This window comes from Dendrobates tinctorius, unplaced genomic scaffold, assembly GCF_039654945.1.
Source record: "Dendrobates tinctorius isolate UK_male_01 unplaced genomic scaffold, ASM3965494v1 ptg000117l, whole genome shotgun sequence".
NCBI classification, from domain to species: domain Eukaryota; kingdom Metazoa; phylum Chordata; class Amphibia; order Anura; family Dendrobatidae; genus Dendrobates; species Dendrobates tinctorius.
The window spans coordinates 8,204,646-8,231,685 of NW_027361785.1; the positions used below are offsets into that span (position 1 = coordinate 8,204,646).

Sequence of the window (27,040 nt, forward strand, 5' to 3'; positions counted from 1 at the left end):
GCCCTCGATCCGACCTGCAAGAGAATAAAAATAACTTTTATTATACTCACCTGCGGGGCGGTCCGGTCTGATGGGTGTCACAGGTCCTGGTCCAGCGCCTCCCATCTTCTTGCAATGCCATCCTCCTTCTTGCTTCATGTGGATGATGCGTCGTTGTGACATCCACACAAGCTCCTGTGCAGGTGTACGTATCTGCCCTGTTGAGGGTAGCGCAAAGTACTGCAGTGCGCATGCTACGGGAAAGGTAAGAGAGGTCAGCCCCTGCGCACTGCAGTACTTTGCTCTGCCCTCAACAGGTCAGATAAGTACGCCTACAATGCAAGGGAGCCTGTGAAGCAAGCAGGAGGACGGCATCGCGAGAAGATGGGAGGCGCCAGACCAGGACCTGCGACACCCATCGGAACGGACCTCCCAGCAAGTTAGTATAATAAAAGTTATTTTTCTTCTCTTGCAGGTCGGATGGTGGGGGATTATCTACAGCATTATAGAATGCTGTATACATGCCCTGAAAGGCAGTGGCCATAACTCGTATCGGCCAAATCTGGTGACAGGTTCCCTTTAAGTTATCATTCAGAAGAATCCTTAGTTATACACTGATAAGTTGCCTCACATTCCTTTATAACTAAACAGATAGTTATGTTCTTTGCGATCTTGTCATGTAGAATTACATAGAAAATATTTTAAATATACAAATCACTTAAAAAGAGCAAATAGAAATAAATATCCTATAGCACATAGCTATAATCAAGGCTTTGTTTTTCTGTGACAAGCAGTACAGTATGTGGAAATATAAAAATTAGACTGGTTTTCCCCTGGATTTAATACACTGTTTTCTCCTTACAATGCCAACTTCTGACTGGATTATTTCATCATGTTTGTCCTTTGTTCTCTGTTTACTTCTGCTTGGCGGTTAAATGGTAATGCTTGGTGATTTTTCCATATCACCATTTTTATTATAAACTTTTACCACTAAACATAACATTAGTCTGATAATTCCTATTCTGTAGACATCGCTTTTCAGTGGTTACTTTCATTATCATCCTAGGCAGGATTATAATGAAAAGTATGACTGTTTTACATAGATAGCATTTTATTCATAGTAGCTTTATTGACCTTTGTGGGAGTTTTCTAGCCATGTCCTGTGATCTATGCAGAAGTCACTGTGCAGGCGTGCAGTGGAGGAGGGGAGTTGTGAAAATCATCTGTATGGAAAAGTAGCTCCACTTCAATATACAGGGTGGGCCATTGATCAGGGTCATTTGGATGTTTTGGGTTGTCATTATGATTTAAAAAGAGAAAACACAGTAGTTTGACAATAAACTGCTTCACCCAACCACTAACCATGAGTGGAGAAAACGTTTTGGTGTTATCATTCACACGCTCTGAAAAAAGCCCAAGAAAGCAAAAAATCTGCCGGGGTATGTAAACTTTTGAGCACACACACACATATATATATATAGCTCAGGCAAACGCAGAAATGTCCAGTCCTTTAGGCTCAGTCCTGGAGCCAGAACACACAACGGGAGGCTTCCCCTCCCCACATACAGCCCTGTGTTTCAGGAGCAGTCTACGTTATAAGGGTATAGCCACACCCGCGAACCCAGTAGCTGACTAGTCACGTGATTGTGACCTCACCACAGGTCCCTGCAATACATTAGAGGTATAGTAAAATCCATTATGCCTTACATTACGGAGACAAGCCATCTCTGAAACACATACCTCCCATCCCATTGACTATACAACCCTTAGCCATGCCACATACCTCCCCCCTCTGCCTAAAGCTGTGGGGCTTGGCACTTTCACCTACCAGACAAGGGATTCTTGAGAGGGCATTGGCATTACCATGTAGCTTCCCAGCCCTATGCTCTACACGGAAGCTGAAGTCTTGCAGGCCTAAGAACCAGTGGGTGACCCTAGCATTCTTACCCTTTGTTTCCCTCATCCATCTGAGTGGGGCATGGTCGGATATTAACCTAAACTTCCGTCCCACCAGGTAGTACCATAAAGTATCCACTGCCCATTTCATGGCCAAACACTCCTTCTCTACAACTGAGTAATTTCTTCCACAAGGAGACAACTTCCTACTCAGGTAGAGAACAGGATGCTCCTCCCCACGTATCTCCTGGGAAAGGACTGCTCCTACCCCGACATCTGAGGCATCTGTCTGAAGGATAAATTCAAGTTTAAAGTCTGGGACCACCAGAACGGGTTGCTTACATAGAGCCCCTTTCATTTCTTGGAAGGCTGACTCTGTCTCTTTGGACCATCTGACCATTACTGACTTTGTAACCTTTAGAAGATCAGTTAGAGGTGCCTCCATCATGGTGAAGTTTGGGATGAACCATCTGTAATATCCCACGAGCCCCAGGAAGTATTTAACTTGCTTCTTGGACAGAGGTCTCGGCCATGTTTAAATTGCCTCCACTACATATCCTAGGTACTTGGCTTCTTCTTTCCCCTAGGCACACTTCTTTGGGTTTATCGTAAGCCCGCCTCTCTTAGAGCATCAAACACTGCTTGGACCTTTTCCAGGTGAGTCTCCCAGTTCGGGGTAAAGATGACGATATCATCCAGGTACGCGGCAGCGTATAGCTTATGAGGTGCAAGGATTCTATCCATAGCCCTCTGGAAGGTCGCCGGAGCTCCCTGCAGGCCAAACGGTGTCCGGACATACTGGAAGCACCCGTCTGGTGTAGAAAATGCAGTCTTATCCTTGGCTTCCTGTGGCATGGGGATCTTCCAATATCCCTTTGTCAAATCCAAGGTGGTTATGTACCTGGCAGGTCGAAGTCTCTCGATGAGCACATCAACGTGTGGCATGGGATATGCATCGAACTTGGAGACCTCATTCAGCTTCCGGTAGTAATTGGAGAACCTCCATTCACCATCAGGTTTTGGGACCAGGACAATCGGGCTCGACCATCCACTCTTGGATTCCTCCTCAATGACCCCGAGCTTCAACATACGCTGCACCTCCTTGGAGATTACTTCTCGACGGGCCTCAGGAATTTGATAAGGCTTCACGTTCACCCGCACATGTGGCTCGGTCAGAACTTCGTGCTCCACGACCTTCGTGCACCTCGGCAATTCTGAAAACAGGTCTCTGTTTCTTTGGAGTAACTCCTGACCCAGCTGTTTATGGGCCTTCAATAGCGCCTCCGCTATGGTAACCGCTACAACCTCACCTTCTAGGTTGCCCAGCAAGCTTAGAGTTACTGCTGGCTCTCTATCTTGCCACAGCTTGATGAGGTTGACATGGTAAACCTGGTAGGGTTTCCGTCTTCCGGGTTGGTGGATCTTATTGTTTACCTTTCCAAGCTTCTTCACGACCTCATATGGCCCTTGTCATTTGGCCAAGAACTTGCTCTCTACTGTCGGAACCAGCATGAGAACTCGGTCTCCCGGATTGAACTGCCTCACTCTTGCTGTCCCGGTTGTAGACCCTGGCCTTCTTGTGCCTGGCGGAGGTGTTCCTTTACGATGGGCATCACCTTTGCAATCCTCTGCTGCATCAGTGCCACGTCCTCAATTATGCTTCTGTGGGGCGTGACTTCGGCTTCCCAGGTTTCCTTGGCTATATCTAGGAGACCTCGCAGATGTTGGCCATACAGCAACTTGAAGGGCAAGAACCCCGTGGAGGTCTGGGGAACTTCAAGGATAGAAAACAGTAGATACGGTAGGAGACAATCCCAGTCTCTACCGTCTTTCTCTATGGCTTTCTTAGCATGCTCTTCAGTATCTTGTTAAATCTTTCAACAAGGCCATCTGACTGCGGATGATACACTGAAGTCCTCAGCTGGGAGATTTGCAGAACCTTGCACAACCCCCCACATCACCTTGCTCATAAAAGGGGTCCCCTGGTTGGTCAGGATCTACTTCGGCAAACCCGTCCGGGAAAACACATGGACCAACTTGCGGGCTATACTCTTCGCGGAGGAATTTCTCAGGGGAATTGCCTCAGGATAGCGTGTGGCATAGTCCAGGATCACTAATATATACTGATGGCCCCGGTCTGATTTAACTAAGGGACCGACCAAGTCCATGGCAATTCTCTCAAATGGCACCTCAATAATGGGCAATGGCACAAGGGGGCTCCGGAAATGAGGGGTGGGGGCAGTTAACTGGCACGTAGGGCAGGACCTGCAATAGATTACTATTTCCTGGTGACACCCAGGCCAATAGAACCTCTGCACAACCCATTCCTGCGTTTTTTCCACCCCCAGGTGTCCCCCCCAAGATGTGTGAATGGGCCATGTCCAACACTTTCTGTCTATAGGGGCCTGGTACTATTAACTGCTCTACCAACTCCTCCCTTATTTTCCTGACCCGGTATAACAACTCCCCACTCATCATAAAATAGGGAAACCTTGTGTCTGCTCCCGGCTCTTGTGCAACCCCATTGATGACGGTGACATTGTTGAAGGCTTCTCTCAGCGTTAGGTCCCTATGTTGGGCAGTCCCAAAATTCTCACCGGCCACCCCTAACTCCAGAATGTCAGATACAGGGGACCCCTACTCCTCATCCCCCACAAAGACACATAAAGGAAACCCATCTGCCTCTGGTGGTGGCAATACCTTATTGGGGTTCATTGGTTCCCTGCTCTTGCTAGCAATCTCAGAACCCTCACCCCACAGCTCCCAAAACAGACAGAAATCCCGGCCTATAATTATAGGATGCAACAAGTCCCTAATGATGCCAACCTCATGGGACTCGATGCCATGCGCCGTTTCAATGTTGACCCTAGCCATAGGGTAGTCCTTTGCATCACCATGAATGCACCGAACACTGACCTTTTTACCCGGGAGTAGGTTGAGAGGAAAAGTGGCCCTTACAAGAGTCACCAAGCTCCCGGAGTCCAGAAGCGCCATTGCTGCTCGACCGTTCACCTTCACGGGACACACCTGAAGCCCCTCGTTGGGTGGAGAGTTCACATTGCAGGCTGGGTATGCATAATACGAACTACGGCATTCCATGATGCAGTCCATCTGCTTGGTGGTCTGGGGACAATGGGCAGCTATTTGTCCTGGCCCCTGGCATCTCCAAAAAATAATATCACCCGTGGGGACCTTGGGCACCGCCTCCCCGCCCCTTTTGACCTGGGATGCCCCACCCCTTTCTGGGACTCCACCCCCTGCTGGGACCCCCAATACAGAATAGGCTGCTTCCCCAAGGAGCCTTCCATCCCCTGGTATCTCTCGACCAGCCCAACCAGTTCATCGTCATTTTGGGGATCACCCTGGGCAACCCAAGTCTGTATGGGTTTTGGCAGGGAGTGCACAAACCGATCCATCACCACTCGTTCTACCATCTGCGCAGGTGTAGAAGACTCTGGCTGCTGCCATTTCTGGACCAGGTGCAACAGGTCAAACATTTGAGAGCGAGGCGGTTTGTCCTGGTGATAGGCCCAGCAGTGAACTCGCTGTGCCCTGACAGTCATTGTCACCCCCAAACGTGCGAGAATCTCGGCTTTTAGTTTGGGATACTCCATGGCATCTTGCAAAGTCAAATCATAGTACGCCTTCTGGGGCTCCCCATCAGGTATGGGGCCAGTACCTCTGCCCACTGCTCTGGCTGAAGTTTTTCCCTCTCTGCCACCCTCTCAAACACTGTCAGGAAGGTCTCAACATCATCCTCAGGGGTCATTTTTTGTAATGCGCGTCTGACCGCCTTCCTGACTTGGGTGTCATCAGCCAGACCTGTGGTTGGGCCACCCTGGATGGCGGTTGCCAGGAGCTGCATCTGCTGCCATTGCTCCTGCTGACTCTGCTGGATCTGCAGTAACAACAGCCTGTTGGTCTCCTGTTGCTGTGAATGGGACTGGACCAGGTGTTTCAGCAGGTCCTCCATTATTCCAGGTAATGCTTGCTGCCTTGCTGCAAACTTGACCCAGAACATGCAGCAACTGTCTCAAGTCTCTGCCGGGAATGCTGCCCGCACGTCTAGCACCAATTTTAGGGATTCTACTTGCTCAGGTGCAGCGGGAATCAATCAGGAGGCATGTTCCTTTTAAAGTTCATGGGGTTTATTGCATCATAAACCCATAAAACAAAAGAGCACAAAAGAAATAACCTTTAGCTCAGGCAAAACGCAGAACAAATGTCTAGTCCTTTAGGCTCAGTCCTGGAGCCAGAACATACACGGGAGGCTTCCTCTCCCCACATACAGCCCTGTGTTTCAGGTGCAGTCTACATTATAAGGGTATAGCCACACTCACGAACCCAGCAGCTGACTACTCACGTGATTGTGACCTCACCACAGGTCCTTGCAATATATTAGAGGTATAGTAATATCCATTATGCCTTACATTTTGGAGACAAGCCATCTCTGAGACACGTACCTCCCATCGACTATACAACCCTTAGCCACACCACAATATATATATACACACTGCTCAAAAAAATAAAGGGTACACTTAAACAAAAGAACATAACTCCAAGTACATCAAACTTCTGTGAAATCAAACTGTCCACTTAGGAAGCAACACTGATTGACAATCAATTTCACATGCGGTTGTGCAAAAGGAATAGACCAGTACACCAGAAGATTTGGAGGGGGCCGTAGGAGGGCAACAACCCAGCAGCAGGACTGCTACCTCTGCCTTTGTGCAAGGAGGAACTGGAGGAGCACTGCCAGAGCCCTGCAAAATGACCTCCAGCAGGCCACAAATGTGCATGTGATCCCTCTCCATGGCATCTCCAGACTGTGTCACATCTGTCACATGTGCTCAGTGTGAACCTGCTTTCATCTGTGAAGAGCACAGGGAGCCAGTAGCGAATTTGCCAATCCTGGTGTTCTGTGGCATATGCCAAGCATCCTGCACGGTGTTGGGCTGTGAGCACAACCTCCATCTGTGGACGTCGGGCACTCAGACCATCCTCATGGAAGTTTTATGTTTGTTTAAAAACCTTTGAAATAAATAACTGCAATCAATCGCTTCCTATAACCATCAACAAGCTTCTTACACCTCTCAACTGGAATTTTGGACCACCCTTCTTTTGCAAACTGCTCCAGGTCTCTGATATTTGAAGGGTACCTTCTCCAAGCAGAAATTTTAAAATCTCTCCACAGGTGTTCAATGGGGTTCAGATCCAGACTTATTGCTGGCCACTTCAGAATTCTCCAGCGTTTTGTTTCCATACATTTCTGGGTGCTTTTTGAAGTATGTTTGGGGTCATTGTCCGGCTGGAAGACCCATAACCTAGGACGCAAACCCAGCTTTCCGATGACTATCTTGCAACCTATAATCCTTTGGTAATCTTAAGATTTCATGATACCTTGTACACAGTCAAGACATCCAGTGCCAGAGGCAACAAATCATCTTTGCACCTCCACCATATTTCACTGTAAGTACGCTGTTCTTTTCTTTGTATGTCTCATTACATTTTCAGTTAACAGTAGAATGATGTATTTTACCAGAAATCTCTATCTTGGTCTCATCTGTCCACAAGACACTTTCCCAGAAGGATTTTAGCTTACTCACGCACATTTTGACAAACTGCAGTATAGATTTTGTCCTGAGGAAGAGGTCCTGCTTGACTTTGAAACGCGTTGACTATATAACCTGTTTTGAAATAAAGCTTTGAAGAATATCGTCTGCCAACAATCCTTGTCAGCAGTGCAGATTTGGACACATACACCCTGGGCTCATTCAGATATGTTTTTCTCCTATGGGTGCTATCTGTGTTTTTCATTGATAGAAATAGTTCACATGTCTTATTTTATTTTCCTTGGACTGAATGGTCTGTACAAAATAACAAAGATTTGTCTGATATTGATCTGCGTTTCAGATCAAATTCGCCAGTGCATGTCTATGGGTCTGGCAAAAAATCGGTGATTGAAATAGGGAATATGAAAAACCTCCAGCATTTGTTTTTTTATCTGAGAAAATCCAATGAATCTCTGACCAAACTCTAATGGTAAAACTGGCATACTGACCAAATTCTGTTGACATTCTTAACAAAGTCACAGATGAAACTTGGACCGATTTTTGTGTATAAGAAAAATCACTGACGTGAATGAGCCAATAAGATGGACTAAATTTATCATCCAGCATTCACCAAAGGAAGGGCACAATAGAGTGATAAAAATAACTATTCTGTAATGTCTTTTCTTATCAGAAACACTGGTATATATAAAACAGATGTCAGGAGAAGTGTCAAGTTCTCTTTAATGATCTATTACTCCTGTCATGGCTGCAAAAGGAACTCTGTTTACTTGCAACTCTCTACATCTATTCGATATGGAAGAACAAGGGCCGGGAGGACAGAAATTTTCAATAGTAAATAATATTACATTTATTATGCACAAAATGAATCTTATTGCATTGAAATCATTTGAGTGCTTCTCCCACTGAAGTCAATTCCTTGTTTTCTGATCCAGATTTTCTATGCCATAAAGGTTGCCGTTAAACAAATTTGTGGAACAGTGGTTCACAGCTCAGACCATCAGTTCAGCCACAATAACTACCCTCGCAATTATGCTAATTGAGAAAAAAATGCACTATACTAGGTAAATACAGACACTGCTACACAGTCAAAATCTGCCTTAAATGCCGCTGTCAATCTCTGACAGCGGTATTTAAGGTGTGTGGTTCTGAGTGCATGCCATTGTGGGCCTGCTGAAGACCCCAATGGCTGCCATTTTTGTACTCCTGGAAATTCCAGCTATCATTTTGGCTACATACTGACATACAATTGTATGACAGTACATAGAATTATAGATAAGATGATTGCATGTTCAAGGATGCCTAACAGAATTTAAAAAAAGGTAAAAAGTAAAAAAAAATATACGTAATTCGGCCCCAAGTTCCCCCACCATTAAAAATACACATTTTAAAAATTAAACATATTTGGTATTGCCATGTCAATAAAAGTCTGGGTTATCAAAAAATAAAATAATGTGACCTACACAGTAAGCACCGTCATGCCAAAAAAAAAAAAATGAAATGCCAGAACTGCTTGATTGAAAAAAAAGTGCAGTATAAAGTGGTCAGACTGAAAACATCATATGTGCCCCAACAAATGTCAGCTTGCCATGCAAAAAAAATTGCTTAATCATTAAACCTACGGAAAAATCAAAAAGTTGCAGGTCTCAGAAATAAACTATGCAAGTTTGACATTGCCATAATTAAACTGACTTGAAGAATCATCTGACAAGGTCATTTTTACCACACAAGGAACGCCGCAAAGACAAAACGCAAAAAACAATGGTGGAATTGCGGGGTTTTTCACGGCACTTGGAATTTTTTGGTTTTCCTGTACATTTCATGGTAAAATGAATGACATCATCTCAATATTACAACATGTTACAAAAAAGCAAGCCCTCAAGTGGCTATGTCAATGGAAAATTAAAAATGTTATGGCTCTTGCAAAAAAAGGGGAGGTAAAAAACTAAAGCTTGAAAAAAGAAATTTGCCTGCGGAAGGAAGGTGATAAAGATTTAATGAAAAGGAGTTAAGATATCTTACCGGCACTCTTGAACGAACAAAGTTGACATATGATTCATTGTCTCTGTCTCCAAGGTCAGAAAGAACAGTTTGTATTGAACCGTTTACTGACTCAACTCTTGCATCCACAAGCCTTTCCACATTAAATAAATGCGCCACGGTGTGAATAGCTGGAGCAAAGCAATAAACAATAATTATTATTATTATTGCAGAAGACTGCCTTTCTTTGTGGTGCAACTATGAACTTACCAATACAGTGGAAGCGATTTGAAGACCAGGCCCAGTAACCACGTCAGTAATTTGTGGCTGCTGCACGGGAGCCCTGAAAACTGTCTCCTACCTCCAGGCATCTGCAGCTCTGCCCTTGAAAAGCCGGCGCGTTGCAGCATAACGTACATGTGATGTTGCACTAGGCTGGGTCATCAAAGCGAGATGGTTCTTAGGGCTCACATCCAGCAATTGATTCACCCACCTGGACTGTGGGGTACTCGGAATCGGGCCGGTAGGTTCTGCGACTAGGTTATGGTGGCTGTAACCCGACTCCATGATCCTGATCGTGCCGTTAATTGAGGGGGGTTATTTACAGGGAATAACGTGACGCCACCTGTGGTGTTCGGCCAAAAAATAAATAAATAAATGTCCAATGCTGCAGACTAAGACTTCTGGAGCAGTTGGTGACGCAACAAAAAAGTTTTGGCTCCCCATAGGTGGAACAGTTACTCCAGGGCAAAAAGCACAGTCTTTTTTCAGGTAGTAGCTATTGAGGTGCAGAACCGAGGGTGCAGTGAATAAGCAAGGGATACAAAATAGTGCAGTTTTCTTTACTTTTTACTTTGTGGCAAATGATTATGCGATCCGGGACACTAGTTACAGATGATAAAAGGAGTCCGGCTAACCTGGAAGCATTCGGGGGTCCACTTCGTCAGGTGGGATTGGAGACCTTCCCGATGCCCTCTCTCTTCAGGACCCTGCTGCCTGTAGCTACACTGCGGCCTTCTCCTGCATTTTGATTCTAACCTGTATGGCAGACAGCGTGAGCCCCTCACTGGCACTGCTTTACCACTGGCAGCCCTGGACTCTTCATCTGCTGTGATGCCTCCGGGTGCACAGTGTGGCCAGAGGGCTTGCAGCCCCCTGTCCTCCGGATTCGGAGACACCCCTCAAATTCCCCAGAGCCCTTGTCTCCCCTCCTCTCTCCTTTCTCACCTTCAACTAATATCTCTAACCGACCTAAATGCCACATCCTCCAGACCAGAGAGAGCAGCTCCCTACAGTTGGGTTGTAGAGCTCCCTCTTCTGGCCTGGAGTAGGAGTTGTGTTGCATGCTGTGTATTACCTGACGTGGGAACCTCCTCCTGCTTCAAGGCATAACATCACTCCCCTGCGAGGGAGGCAACATCACCGTGGCAACCGGACCCTGGGGTGCCACACAATCATTGATTGCTAAAGCAGCAGCTCGACCAGGTCCAGCAAATCGATTTAGACCAACTCGACTTTCGGCTGAATGAATATTGGATATTACTTTTTAAACAGCAAAACCATGGAAAAGAAGACGTGCTGCAGTTTTTAAAAAACTGTAGTATGCACCGAAAACTATGTGACTGTTGCCAGCATTCAGTGTATCAGATTTTTTTTTTTATCTTGTTTTTTTTTGCAGAAGTGGGATAGCCAAACAAAGCTCAAAGGCTTCTAAAAGTTTGTTGGTAAGTTTAATGTTTAGATATGACAGAGTGCATACACAATGGCAGTTTTTGCCAGTTTTCTGAAATGTGGTAACATTATATACACACCTCATAATTAGACAAAAATGTTATGACTCTGTTCACAGACTTTTTGAAAAATGGGGGAGCTTAGCCACACAAAAAAAAACACGCTTTCATGCAGCTAAATTAATTAAATTTTTTTTAACGTTAGGGGGTCTCAGAAAAATAGAGACACAAACCAACCTTTTTTTTTTATTTTGCAATTTTTTGCTTTTACCGCCAGGTTCACAAACTTTTTGAAAAATGGGTGAGCTTAACCAATCAAAAAGCAAATCCTCATACAGCTAAATCAAGACTGACAAATTCATTATAATTTATGCCAAAAAATGGAATAAATGCACTCAAGTACCGAACTGAAGCACTATTTTTGTGGTTGTGCTTGACAGCTGAAAGATACCCCAAGTTAATTAAGGCTATGTGCACACGCTGCGGATTCACGCGCGGATTAGTATCTGCGGATCTGCAGGTAAAACCGCTGGTAAAATGACCTGTGGTTTACCTGCGGATTGGCCTGCGGTTTGCCACCTTGACAATGGAATAGGTGGCAAACTGCAGAATCCGCAGAAAGAATTGACATGTCAATTCTTTCAGCGGATTCAAAACCGCAGCTTTTCCGCAGTTGAAAATCCGCAGCATGTGCACATCAGATTGTAAATCACATAGACTTACATTGTACTGTACACTGTCTGCAGAAATGCTGCGGATCTGCAGCGGCCAAATCCGCAGCGGATCCGCTGCAGAATCCGCAGCGTGTGCACATAGCCTAAGGGCTTGTGCACACAACACTATTTTCGGTCTGAGTGCTATGTGTTAAAAACAGATCACGCTTGGACCAATGTTATTCAATAAGGGAGTACGATGAGAGATTTTTTTTCCACTGGCCAAACCTGTGTGTGAAAAAAAAATTGCAGCATGCACGATTTTCCTCCGGAAATCATGTGAGACTCACTCATTCAAAACTATGGGTGTAAGATAAAAATTGCATGGCACAGTACAGCACCCAATTCTTACAGATACATTGCAATTCTGTAAAATAAGAAACTGTAAATTGTCTTGTAAATTATTAATAGAAAAAAAAGATTGTACACAGATGACAAGAGAGAAAAAAACTCGTCCCATTTTTCTGGATGAAACTCTGAACAATTTTTTTGTGTGAGCCTACTTTAGGAGGCACATGCATTGTATTGAATTTTGCACATCTTACTTCAGCACATTGTTCATGAAGACTGCCATGCAATGTATTTTATGGTTTAATATATATTACATGACTGAATTCGGATTTTTTTTTCATACTAACCTGTATGCAAAGCAATCATCCAAGCAACCATTTTGTGAAAAGTGAGGTTTCTATCAAGCTGCCTTCTTACACTTCTCCCACAGCACTAGAAAAAGAAAGCAAAAAAAATCAAAACCAAAACAGTAATGTTATGCTACGATTATCCAATATATTGTTATTGATCCTTAGTTAACCAGTTTCAAGATCTCTGATTTGTGAGAGTCTCTCTCAAGTGAGTATAAGCCCTTAATCCGATTATTCCCATTAATGACAGAGATTTTGGAAGTTTCCAATTTCCTGTCAATGCTACTCTAGCAGCTCAAATTATGGCTAATGACAATTATTTTATGAAGGACAAAACAGAATCAGGTTTTGATGAGTGGCATATGGAGTTTATGAGTAAAAAAATGTTGCCAAAATAAATACATAACAATAGGACAAGACAAATATATATGAAAATTGTATCCAGCTGTCAATGTTGACTCCAGCAGGAGCCATTCACAGGACTGATACATTGGTGTTAGAAATTCAGATTTAGGTAAAGTAACATAATGACTAGATTTTTGGGGCTGTTTATGAGAGAAAAATAATTTTTTATGTTGTTTCTTTTCAAAATTTTAGAGCTTTGTGCTAACCATTCAGTGGGAACCAGACAGCTAATACATGCTGTTAATCCATGAGCAGCGTGTATCAGATATTTGCTGCACAATTCCAGCCATATGTGCACACGTTGTGTATTTGCTTGTAAGGTTTCTGCATCTCTATGATTCTATCTCTTGGCAGCAAAAATGCTGTGGAAAATCCTGAAAGGAAAATTACTGATCATGTGCGCAACAATTCAGGATTCTCATTCACTTTTCTGGCATATGGATTCACTACCCTTTTTACAGACGTCACCATTATGGTCCCACTTGGGGATCACAATCTACATTCCCAGAATGTCTTTGTAGTGTGGGAGGAAACCGGAGAACACCCAAGCAAACACAAGGAGAACATACAAACTCCTTGCAGATGTTGTCCTTGATTGAACTTGAACCCAGGACCCCAGCACTGCAAAAGTGCTAATCACTGAGCCATTGTGCTGTTCAAACAAACCTCTGAGGTCTTCACAGAACAGCTGTAGTTATACTGAGAATAAATTACACACAGGTGGACTCAATTTTGTGACTTCTAGCGGCAATTTTTTACTCAGCGTCTTATTTAGGAGTATCAGACTGCAGGAAGCTGAATACATACGCACACCATGATTTTCAGACTTATATTTTTAAAATAATTAGAAAACTATGTATCATTTCCTTTACAATTCACAAATACTTGCTACTTTGTGTTGATATATCACATAAAATCCCAGTAAAATACATATAATTAAGTGGGTGTAACATGAAAAACTGTAGTGGGGTATTAATATTTTTTCTAGAGGGCAGGCAAAGGCTTAGGAGCAATTTTTATTCAAGGTGAATCAATTCACTCAAACCTTTGAGCCAAATCAGCAAATCAAATGCAAATAGAATTTCGAAAAATTTGCTGATCACTAAAAGGGACATCCCAACTGTCCCCCAACAGATGATGTCAAGGGAAATAGGGAAGTGGTGATTGGAATTAATTTGTTGGATCCTGTTGTTCAGCAGAGAAATAAGATGACGCTAGATTAATAATAATAATAATAATAATAATAATAATAATTAACTCTTTTTGCTTTATGGTGTTTCAGCTCTGTAGTCAATGTGCCCTTTGGTCAAACCTTGTAATCTAGCATAGTTCCTGATATTCACACTCTCAGACTGGTTTCACACATCTGTGTTTTGAGTTCCATACTTAGACAGAGGTGCACAGACTGGCTGTTGGTTTCTGTACCCAAACTCGGTAGCTTCATATATACCTATAAGACCTTATCCTTGCACTGCGGCCCGCACTCAGACTGTGAAGCAGAAATGTGTGAATTCAGCCTTATCTGCACAGTTGTCGCAGACCACTGTCATCTCTACACTGAAAATGGTACAGCTAAATAATACTAGACTCTGCAGATAGGTGATTCTGTGATTGGGATCTTCAGGCTGTCTTAACTATTTCTGTTCCTGAATACTACCATATTGATGCCCGATCTTTAGGACAGGTCATTAATATCACATCAGTAGGGTGTCTGACACATGGCACATGAACTGATCAGCTCTTAACAAGTTCCATAGGCTCTAGATGCACATAGCGTAGGGATCAAGAACTTCAAAGCTCAGAAAGCTATAAAGTGGCCTTGTGGTTGGGTACTGCAGGTATCTTCAATCAAAACTGAACTGCAGTACCAGATAACAGCTACTTCACAATATGCAGAGCTGTGACATTCTGTTTCCATATATTATGTACTGTACTTTCGGAAGTGTGGGACCTGCTAACAGATGATAACTAGAGTTGTCCGGTGTTGAGCCTATGTAGTGATCTGGTCCAGGTTATGACTGTCCCTTTAAATACCCCTGGACCATGTGTAATCCTGTGCACTACAGCTCACATTCTAGCTACCCCTTTTACTGTTATTAGACATGTGCTTTCCATGTATTTTTCTGGGTATTTTCTCATTTATTGTGTTTCAGAATCATCTGCTGGTGAAATGTATACAATGTAAAGTTTTGACATGAGAACTGAGGTTTCAAGAGGAGGGACTATTTTAGTTTCCACCTAGTCTAGACCAGGAGAGCTGGAAAAACCCCAGTCTAGGACATGCTGTCTCTGGGAGTAGAGCACATGTGGAGACTCCCTTTCTCAAAGATACCCTGGTAGGCCTGACAAGCTTAGAAATTACCCCAGGACTCCCAGGTCCGTGAAATACTCTTGCTATGTAAAATCTTCTGCATAAAGCTACAAAAGACTCTGAATCTCTCTATAACAACTTAAAAGCACTACATCTAAAGGCGAAGGTTCTTAAAGCTCTGAAGCCTCAATTCCATGTTAGAATCTAACTCTGTACTGTATTTGCTGTGGTTTACCCACGTGAGCTGTGAAGATTTTACTCTGTGTCATATTTCCCCATTCCTGCGAAAGTAAACGCAACTGTTATCCCCGAAACCTGTGTCTGTGGTCATTATCGTGGATGCTGCGTGGGGGTGGATAGCAGTGAACAGAAAGTCCCCCATTACAAGGGCTTTACACCCACACTAATCTAGTAATCTAGTACTGATGATGACCAATCCTATGGATAGATCATACATATATTAGTCATGAAAACCCTCTATAAGAAAATATTTAGAAATAAAATTGCCATTTAAGAATTGCATCGTTAGAAATGCCTTATTGTGTATGCCCTTTTCCTAATGAACATTTCAACTTAAAATGCACAAAATGTTTTTAAACATTAAAAATAAGAAATAATGTTAATTATTCTGAATACCGGTAAGTGGTAAATACACACAATGATTTCATCTTTATATATAGATAAAAAATATTTTAAATTTAATTAAAAGGGACTATAGGTTTACAAGTTAAAAAACATGAGTATAACCATTGACTTATGGTAGTTCAACGGGAAACAACAGAAGTCAATATTTTTTTCCGTATTAAAGAGACCAATATTGCTATGGTCTTACCGCACTGGATCCACGCAGAAACGAAAGCAGATTTCGACATACTGGAAGAAGGATAAGGAGGCAGTTAAAGTTCAAGCAGGCGGCTGGTGCTCTGGCCCAAGCTAGAGCAGACTGCAAAAAAAAGGAAAAAAAATTATACAGTATATGTGAAAGACACAAAATATGGAACATTAATTGTAATGATTCCATGATCTAACAGTACACAAACTTAAAAAACTGATGTGTGAAAGAGCTCTTATTCATAAATCTCAGTGGGATTTCTAAATACCTTTACTTGATGTGAAAGTTTCCAAAAGAACATAAAGAGCATTTGTCCATATTCTACAGAAACAGAATACTGTACTGCTTCTACGGACCGGGACTGAAATTCAGCCCTGGCATTTGTAATCACACAGGCCCATGCTGTCCCTGTCCCCAAGCACCAGATGGGATATATTACTAATATTACCCTGGATGGAGGAAAGCAAGATTTACTACAAGACCAATATTTCTAATGATACCCGAGGCCTGCTGGGGTAAGTGATGAAGTCAGCGACTTTGCTCAATCACAACTCTTAACAGTATGGGTGTCTTCAGAACACTGATTCTGTTAACAACGTAGCAGACAAGGCAGCCAGCAACAGGCCTTTCTGGCATTTGCCTGAATTGCCAGATGGCCAGTCCGGCCCTGCTGTACTGTGTATTAATTTAGGATTTCCACAGGGGATTCGGTCTAAGAAGAAATGTTGGCAGTTTTCATAGTAGCCTTGTGGTTCCTTTAATTCATCGTACATGGAAAAAGGTAAGACTATTTGCTATAAATTACACCACATTTTGTGTTTAATTAATTGTGGAAATATTTTTATAAGTGTAACTGAATGAAAAGTCCACCTATAACATATGTGAATACTTTCAAGTTAAAGGGGTTATCAATTACTACGACAACTGCTTCCTAAATACAATATTCCCCCTTGTAAAATAAAAACACCTTATCCTCACCTCCCATACTAGCTCACGTGACATTTTTATGCCATTTGAGTCCTGCAAACAATCAGCGACCACTATTGAGCCATTATGCTTTCTCCACCTTCAATCGAACCTTGTAAGTCTGGAGAAGGTGTGTGCCCAGGGTGGACATATCATTGGGGCCCAGTAGACAAGAGGGCCCACTTCCACCTCCAAAGCAGTTGGAATGGTGTGTTATGATGAAATATTGGAATGCAAAGGGATCTTATTATGTTCTTGCACAAAAGCCCTCTTTTGTCTGTGTCCATCCGTAGTGTGAGCACTGCAACCCATTAGCGGCCACTGATTGGCTCATGTGGTATAACAATGTCATGCAAGCTTCTGGCAGGTCCAGCCCCAACATCGCCAAATCTGCGATGATACGTAAGGTGAGTATAAGTTCACATTCAGTATTCGGTGAGTTTTTTACCTCAGTATTTGTAAGACCAAATCAGGAACGACTGATAAACGTAGAAGTGGTGACGTGTTTCTATTATACTTTTCATCTGATTGTTCCACTCCTGATTTGGGCTTACACATACTGATATAAAACACTGAGCTAATACTAAATGTGTGAACGTGGCCTAAGGTGTTTTTATTTACAAGGGTGACTGCAATATTTCAGAAGGAGTTGTTCAAGTACTACTCCCCTTTTCCCTCATAGATTGTAAGCTTGCGAGCAGGGCCCTCATTCCTCTTGGTATCTGTTTTGATCTATGTGTTTATTGCTATGTTGTAATGTCTATTGTCTGTAGAAGTCCCCTCTAAATGTAAAGTGCTGCGGAATATGTTGGCATTATAGAAATAAAATTATTATTATTATTATTAGTCAACCATTTTAACAGTTACATTCTAAAAAAGATTAAGATACTTACACCATAAAGTTTTCTGGAGAAGAAATATCTTGGGCCTACATCATAGACAAGGTAGTAGTTCCAGAAAAGAAATGCGTTTATTCCTAACCAAGCCAGCTGAAAAAAAAATATTTGTGATAATTATGTGTTATCAATGTTAGGCATGGAAAACTTAAAAGCGTATGCGTATATAGAAGTTGCTGATTGGCAGGTATTGGCAGGTATTTTATTGTTTTTTTGACATGGCTTTATTATAGCTCTACATATCATCACAAGCAAACGGTGTAGGGTATTTTACAGGAATTAAAGATGGATCTTTTAGTACTACCTTTTACAAGTACTAGGTTGCATTATAAAAGTGTGATTTACCTTTATTCTAAATGATTGAGGACATGGTTGCTATGAAATTTTCCCATGTAGCAAAGGACTTTTCCACACGCAAACTCTTTAAGTATAAACGCCTTCACCAAATCCATTTAAAAAAGAGAAAAAATATATTTTTCTAGGAATAATTTAAGGGGTGGGTTGTGGGAGGCTTATCCAGCTTGGAGGGTGGCTTTTTTTTAAGCTGCTGATATTAGGTGGAGTTTTCTAGAGGCCTTAGCACATTTATATTTTAAAGGGCCTACCACCACGAAGATTCCCCAAAGGATGTCAAAAAAGGATGAAGGTACTTCAAGGTAAGGTGCTTATCTCTTGACCAAAACCCCCTTGATTATCTCGCATGCCCACAGGCAGTGTGTAATTTAACCCCTTCATGACTTAGCGAAATTCAGTTTTTTTCATTTTCATTTTTTCCTCCCCTTCTTTCAAGAGCCATAACTGTCTTACTTTTCTTTCAATATAGCCCTTTGAGGGCTTGTTTTCTGAGGGATGAGTTGTAATTTTTGAATTGCATCATTCATTTTATCATGTGATACAATGGAAAGCAGGAAAAAAAAATTCCAATTGTGATAAAATTGCAAAAAAAAGTGTAAGTTAAAAGCTGTTTTTTTTTGTTTGTTTTTCTTTTAAATTACCATGTTCACTATACAGTAAAACTGACCTGACAATATGATTCTCCAGGTCACTACAAGTACGCAGATACCAAACATGTATAGATTGAGATTGTAAAAAATTGGGGGGTTAATTTGTAATTAAAAAAAAATTCCTTGTGTAATTCTTTTCAGAAACCCATAATGTTTTCATTTTTCGGGATATGAGACTGTGTGATGGCTTATTTTTTGCCCCCTGAGCTGATGCTTTTACGGTTACTATTTCGGGGTACAATGTTTTGATCGCCTCTTATTGCATTAATTCTGAAGTTTTAGGGGTTTTTTTTCGTTACATTGTTTACTAATCAGATTAATTTATTTTATAGTTGATAGATTGGGCATTTCTGAACTCAGCGATACCAAATATCTGAGGTTTGTTTTATTATTATTGTTTTATTTCCAATGGGGCATTGACGTTTTGTAGGTTTCTTATTTTTCCATATTTTTAAAAACTTTTTAAAAATTTTTTTTACTGTATTTAATAGGCCCCTTAGGGGACTTGAAGCTGCGATCTTCTCGTGCTATACATAGCAGTGCATCAGCTCTGTTATATATAGCAGAAATCACAATCTCCTTGGCCTGCGTTTACAGGAGGGTCATAATGACAGCATCAGCAGCCCCCTGGCTGTCAATGCAACCCATCGGCACCCAGTGATCCCGTCACTGGCACGCCAATGGGATCGTGGAATGACGGGCACCCTTGTTAGCAAGTGTTAAATGCTGCTGTCAAAGACTGACAGTGGGATTTAAAAGCTTAAAAGTTGCGGGCAGCACTCCACTCCACTTGCGAATGTTAAAGTTACATAATGGCTGATTATATCAGCCATTATCTGCCGGGAAAGATGTGGGCATGGTGTGCATCAAAGGCAGGGACATGACTTTTGATGTACAAGTAGGCAAAGGTTGTGAAGGGACTAAGCCTGAGGAGCCACATTTGAAACACGTGTCTGTGGATAAATACCCATCTTCTAGCCTCTGGCTGGAGACTTCTATGACCTGCGGAAAATTCTTAAAGGGAACCCATCAGTGGGATTTTGTTATTTAATCTGAGAGCAGCATAGTATAGGGTACAAGGGCCTGATTCCAGGGATATATCACTTATTGGGGAGTATGTTGTAGCTTCACTGCAATCAGTATTTTATCAGCAGGAGATTTATACGACAGGACTACATCTCACATGCCAGTCAGAATAATCTGTGTAACCCCACCTCTAACACTGATTGGCAGCTTGCTGACAATTCACATGACGCTGCCAGTCAGTAGTGTGAGAGGGGTTATACACAGTTCAAAAGTCTTAGCTTTGCTACATCTACATCAGACAAACAACGATTCTATCAAAACTACACCAAGCAGTCCAGTAATTGATAAATCACTGGAAGCAGGCTTTCCTGCCCTATAATATGCTACTCTCATATTATATAGCAAAAACCTGCTGACAGATTCCCTTTAAAGCATTTGTTCATTTTAAATTAAGCTTCTAGCCTGTCTGTAGTTTGTTATAAAAAAACAACAACATCAGGCTGTACTTTCCCCTGGTCTACCGGCAAGAATCTGCTGCTACACCCAGTGTCTGACATTACCTTGACAGCACAGCAGCCAATCAGTAATCAAAGCAGCTCTCCTATCGTAGACAGAAGCAGGAAAGACGGTGTTTTGCGGCCTGTGCTAGAGATGGTGTGCGGCGCCACCAGAGGGTGGCCGCACCCAATCTCCAGCACAGGCCTCAAACCGCGGTCTTTCCTGCCGGCTGTGACTGCACGGAGGTGGGTGGGCAGGCAGCGGCGGGATCCCGCACGTGTAGTCAGGCAGTGGGTCCTGGCGGGGGTCCGGCGGCGGCATCCCTCTCATTACTCCCTCCTCATTACACCCTCTCATTACACCCCCTCATTACACGCTCTCATTATACCCCCTTCATTACACCCCTTTCGTTATATCCCCTCGTTACACTCCTTTCACAGTCTCGTGATCGCAGCGTAGGCCTGGATCCGAGCGGCAGCTGGGATATGAGCGGCGGATGGGATCCAAGCAGCGGACGGGATCCCAGCGGCGGTCGGGAACGCAGCGGCATCCTGGATCCGAGCGGCATCACTTGGGTGTTCCGGTGCGGCACAGTGGATTGTGGGATTCGGGGACATCCAGACGGAAGTGGATGACAGACAATTTAAGGTAATTATATATATATAGAAAAAATAAGTCCAGCGCTGTAAGTCCATAAAATCCATTTTTCTTTTATTCCATCACTTCCAGTAGTATAAAAGCAATTACGTCATAGTCCAAAACATTAAAATCAAACGCGTTTCAACGCAAAACCGTGCGTCTTAACCATTGACAGAGATCTAATGGCAGACTGAACATTTTAGACTAGTTCACAGTTCAATTCCACCGACCAGATCCAAAATTTTTGCTTCTTGTGCAAATAAAAAAGAGTATATGATTAATTCATAAATAAACTGCAACACCAGTATTGTGGTGTACACTGTGCGCTGCGCTGTGTGTGACCTCCAGTATGTCGGCTGCACAGGAGGACCATTGAAAATCAGGATAAGACGTCACCTCTCAGATGCCACCAGCAAAATCATTAATAAAAGCTCAGCAATTTCAAAACATTTTATTAATAGTCATGGAGGGGATGTGTCCGCTTTTGAGGTGTCAGGTATAGAAAGGGTTAAAATTCCAGCCAGAGGTGGCGATATTAAAAGAAAACTGATAAGCCGGGAAACATGGTGGATTTATCAGCTAAACACCAGGGTCCCGCATGGCATCAATATTAGGCCGGAGTCACACTACAGCGAGATACGGCCGAGTCTCGCAGGTTAAAACCAAGCTCTGGCGCCGGCACTCCGGAGTGGAGCGCGCGGCTGCATAGAAATAAATGGAGCCGCACGCTCTGCTCCCGTGTGCTGACAGCAGTGCCGGGTATTACCATGCGAGACTCGGCCATATTCCTCGCATGTGTGATCCCGGCCTCAGACAGGATCTGATTTATCACTATGAATGAAAGGAAAAAAAAAATACCTATCTGATGTCATATATGATCCCAGCCTGTAAGGGGTTGATTTTAATGTTTTGGACTATGACGTAATTGCTTTTATACTACTGGAAGTGATGGAATAAAAGAAAAATGGATTTTATGGACTTACAGCGCTGGACTTATTTTTTCTAAGTTCTGAAAACTTGCGGCACAACAGGATCCGTGCACTCCAGGAGGAGGTGAGCAGACACTAAACTTTTTTGTATATTTTTAATTATATATATAATCCCCTGCATGTGGACAAGACATAAGTAAGATATATCACTTTTGACAGGGGTCACTATAAAACACTGAACATATCAAATGATGGCAGCTCGTTTCATCCATTTCTATGAAAACACTTAGGGTCCGATTCTTTAAGGTGTTTACCATCACTCAGAAATCTCCTTCTCAATCACTATATTTCGCCCATGTAATAGCAGCTTATACTCACCTCTGGTGGGATGTTATGTCACGTGAACTCTGCAGCAAATCAATGGCTGCTTCACCCTCACTTCCTTCAGATGAACCTGACACCCGGGAGAAGAGCTGCTGCTGCTCTCTGACTTCCTCTGAATGTCAGTCAGAAATATGAGAAGAAGCCACTGATTGGCTTCAGGGATGGCGTGACATAACAATATCATAACAATGTCATGCAAGCCCTGGGACATCACTGTAACAGAAGGTAAACATAACTGCTATTATTTTACATGGGGGAAATAAAGTGATTGAGAAGGGTGTTATGATTAGGTAACCGAGGAGGAGAGCAGGGGAATAGGCGAGGCAACCAGATAACCAGAGAGGTTGGTAACTTAGCGGATTGCAGACCCCTAAACTGACAACACAACTAGAATTAGCCGTGGGAAGTACCTACGATGCCCTTGACGCCTCGGCACAGCCAAAGAATTAACTAAGCCTAAAGAGGGAAAGGGGAAAGCTAAACTGCCCCAGAGTAGAACCCCAAAAGAATAGATAGCCCCCAAACATATATTGCCGGTGAGACAAGATGAGGCACAAACACAGGCAGATAATAGAGTGAGCAAATGATGGAGCCCAAACTGTCTAGCTAGAACAGGACAGGAAAGGATACTGTCTGCAATCACGCAAAAAACCCTAAGAAAAATTCCACCACGTCTGATATGCAAAAATACTGAGGCCACACGACCTCTCCCCCACTAAATCAGAACTCTGGTGTAAATTGGACGCAAAACCAAAGATACTAATAAAACAGGGGATTAGAAATACTGAAAAGATTGACATAAGCTGTGGCAAATGAAACGGAGTCCAGCACAGGTCCCAGCAGGGAACAAGGCTGAACTCACACCAGCAAGGTAGAAATCAGAGAAAAGCAAAAAAATCGATCAAATGCAAAAAGATTCAAGCAGACAAATAACTTATCTGAAAGATGCAGGACGAAGCAGGAGGCAAGCAGACTTCCAAAATGCTCAGGAAGAAAACCAAATCACCGGCAACAACTGAGGGAAGGTTGCTCACTTAAATCTCTCCAGTCTGTAACACCTGACCTCCAATCATCCTCCTCAGGCGATTGACCTCTGTCAGCCAGACCAGCTCCACTACCAGCAGCAACCACCAGAGGGAGCCCAAACTCAGAAGCCAGGTCAAAAGTGTTCACAACAGAAGGGGTTGTCAGAGTAGTAGACAACCCCTTTAAGAATAGCATTTTCTATGCCAGCCATTATAAATGAAAGCTTGTGTAGGATGCGCCTAATTTACTAGAAGGTGCATGCCTCTTAAAATGAATCTGTCAGCAGGTTTTTTTTATTTATCCTGAGAACAGCAGAATATAGGCACATAGAGACTGATTCCAGTGATGTGTCACTTACTAGTCTGCATGTTGTAGTTCAAAACAATCAATGTTCTATCAGCAGTAGATTATCTTTGCACGATTCGGTGTCACCTGCATGCTAGACCAGATAATCTGTGTAATCCTACCACACCAATGATTGGCAGCTTGTTCAGAATATACAGTGTACACAGGAATCTGCCAATCAGAGGTGTGGGTGGGCTTACAAATCTATAGTGTACACAGGAAGGTGCCAATCAGTGATGTGGGTGGGCTTACAAATCTATAGTGTACACAGGAAGCTGACAATCAGTGATGTGGGTGGGCTTACAAATCTATAGTGTACACAGGAAGCTTCCAATCAGTGATTTGGGCGGGCTTACAAATCTATAGTGTACACAGGAAGCTTCCAATCAGTGATGTTGGTGGAGTTACAAATCTATAGTGTACACAGGAAGCTGCCAATCAGTGATGTGGGCAGGCTTACAAATCTATAGTGTACACAGGAAGCTTCCAATCAGTGATGTGGGCGGGCTTACAAATCTATAGTGTACACAGGAAGCTTCCAATCAGTGATGTTGGCGGAGTTACAAATCTATAGTGTACACAGGAAGCTTCCAATCAGTGATGTGGGCGGGGTAATACACAGCTCAACATTCTAACCACTGCTAGATCTACAACAGAGAAAGCAGGGATTTTACTAAAACTGCACCAAGCAGTAGAGTAAGGGATACATGCTGGAATCAGGGTCTCTGCCCCAACAACATGCAGCTCTCACATTACATAGCAAAAATCCGCTGACAAATTACTGTTAATTCATAGGAAGAATTTTACAATTGCTGTGCTCAACCTGCTGAAATTTTACTCAAATCAGGTACATTTCTCACATAATTTAAATCCCTAATGTTGGGTAAATTTTTTTAAATTTTTGCTCCAAAATGTTGTGACATTTGGAGATGTTTTAAGCCAGAAGTTTGTCAAAAATACCTTCATGGATCGGGCCAATGGACCACAAAACAGTTGTCATGCCTTCCTATATTGTAGCATGACATACAGTTAACAATTCAAAACGTTATAAAATACACTTAGAGAAATTAGCTAGTAGAAATTGTGAGTTTTACAAGTAATATATCAGGTGTTTTTCCTGCCTTTATTGAAAGGTGATACCCCTGATAAGTTTCCGACACCTATACAAAGTGTTTGATAAAAGTGGACTGTTGTAATTTACATTATATTATTACACTTTTTTTTTAAACTTTATTTATTTTAGATCAACAAGACACGAGGCAATTAATTGAGATTAAACATCACACAATATTCTGAAATTTGCTGTAAAGTGACCAGATCTACACAGAGATGCAAGCAATATTTTTCAACCACAAAAATATCAACCGCACAAGTCTTCAGTGTAAGATGAGCTACACGTCTGCATATAATTATTTACTTGTGAAATGTCAATAACTTTTATTAACAAGCTACTTAGAACTTAGCAAGATGTATTGGTTTTATTCAAATATTTAGCTTAGATATCACTTAAGGCATATTTTGTACAAATCTATTATTTTTAGTAACATGTCACCCGATTCTTGCTGCCCGAAACATGAACAGCTTGAATCCAGGTTGCAGCCAGGTATATTATTCTCTTAAACGTTACAGAAAACGATATGGAATATCAGAGAAAATAAAGTTAAATATGGCCGCGTCCTATAGGGACCCCACCGCAGCTTCCCCCAGCATCACTGCAGGTAATTGCGGGTTTCTCACTATGGAAGAAACTTTTCAACTGATTCAAGCACCTCTATCATCGCTAGGAAAAGCCAACAGGGTGGCACCAGACTGTTGTCATCTCCAGCCCGATCTCCAAAGTATATTTTACTGTTATACCTGCCTGCAATTCGGCAGCTGGGCTCCGACTCATGCTGCCCCAGATAGAAGGTGATAGGTTCCCTCTGAGTATTCTTACGCTTTGTTCACATGTCCAGGAGTTATTTGTATTTTTGGATCCACTTTGGGATCATAAACATGGAAATAAAAGTTTCCAGTATAGATCATATTCATTTAAATGGGAATGGAAGTGTCATAAAACGTCTTCCGATTGTCTCGCTTTCAACCATTATCCAGTTTTTAGCTGCATCCTAAAACGTTATCAGCAAAACCTTATTGTCAGGTAAAAAAAAAAAAACCCAATAGCAATAGGATCCATTTTGTTTTTACATTGAAGTCTCTGGGAAATGGATGTTAATGATGGTGGTCTGTTAATAGATCTGTTTTTTTAGGACTGTACATGCGCCGAACAGTAGAGGAGATCAGGGACACAGCTAGTAAAAATACGTCCATTAAAAATAGAACAAAAACGAATGCAAAGGGGAAACCAAAGTATCCGCTTTATAATGGATCCATTAATTTAAAAAGTTGCATCTACTCAAAAATGTGTATGTCTTCTATTGCATCCATTTTTGCTCCACTGGTAACGGATCAAGTAATACTTTAACACCGGATCTGTTACAATCAGATGATAACTGGACAAGTGAACAAAACCTGTGCTTTATAGTTGATAAATTAAATGGTACAAAAAGTATAAAAACTGATATTAAAGTTTGTTTAAAAAAATTACATTAGATCAAATGAATGTACTCTCCTTCGTTACAATGCATTGTAATAACACATTTTTTGCTTCCTCTTTGGTAGCAATCTAATAAACTGCTAAATGTAGTCTACAGATTGTACTCGGTCGCGATTTGTCTACTTACAATTACAATGATGGAAAGCCCCTCATTTACCACCCAGTTGCTCATCTTTGCTGAGTCTCACCACCTCCTCAAGCTGGAAAGACGTCTACTGTGTAGGTACAGTATCAAGCAGCTGTAAAGGAATATATCTAAGAGGAAGTGAAAATGCAGTTTCCTTTTTTTCATACATGACCAGCGTCTGTGATTACAATGTAGAACAAATGAACATCAAAAAGTAGAATATCTATACTGGGCAGGATTTCTACAACATTTAGATGCAATATACTAAAGGAACACAAAAGCGCAATATAGTCTTATCCGAGTTAATATTAAAAGATTAAAAGAAATTCACTCACCTATTTGTAGGAGAGATCAAGCACATAGGATTCGTGGTCAGCTGCTGCATATCCAAAGGTCAAACCGAGTGACCGCTGATACATCAATTCTTAAGGAAATAATTTATGGACTTCCATGCGCTGCTTGACAAAATACAGAATCCCACTTACGGTGAAAGATCTTTCACCATAAGTGGGATTCTGTATTTTGTCAAGCAGCGCATGGAAGTCCA

General features: G+C 42.3%; 1 protein-coding gene across 1 annotated transcript in view; it reads right to left on the reverse strand.

The window, feature by feature from the left end:
- Nucleotides 1-26,602, reverse strand: part of CYBB (cytochrome b-245 beta chain) — a 100,329-nt gene extending 73,727 nt beyond the window's left edge. Inside the window, exons 1-5 of the mRNA XM_073590508.1 lie at nt 26,494-26,602; nt 17,917-18,012; nt 16,058-16,168; nt 12,507-12,591; nt 9,468-9,616 (exon numbers count right to left, since the gene is read on the reverse strand). Coding sequence (XP_073446609.1) covers nt 9,468-9,616; nt 12,507-12,591; nt 16,058-16,168; nt 17,917-18,012; nt 26,494-26,538 — 486 coding nt within the window. The 5' untranslated portion in view covers nt 26,539-26,602. The remainder of the gene's footprint in view (nt 1-9,467; nt 9,617-12,506; nt 12,592-16,057; nt 16,169-17,916; nt 18,013-26,493) is intronic.
- Nucleotides 26,603-27,040: the final 438 nt, after the last annotated feature.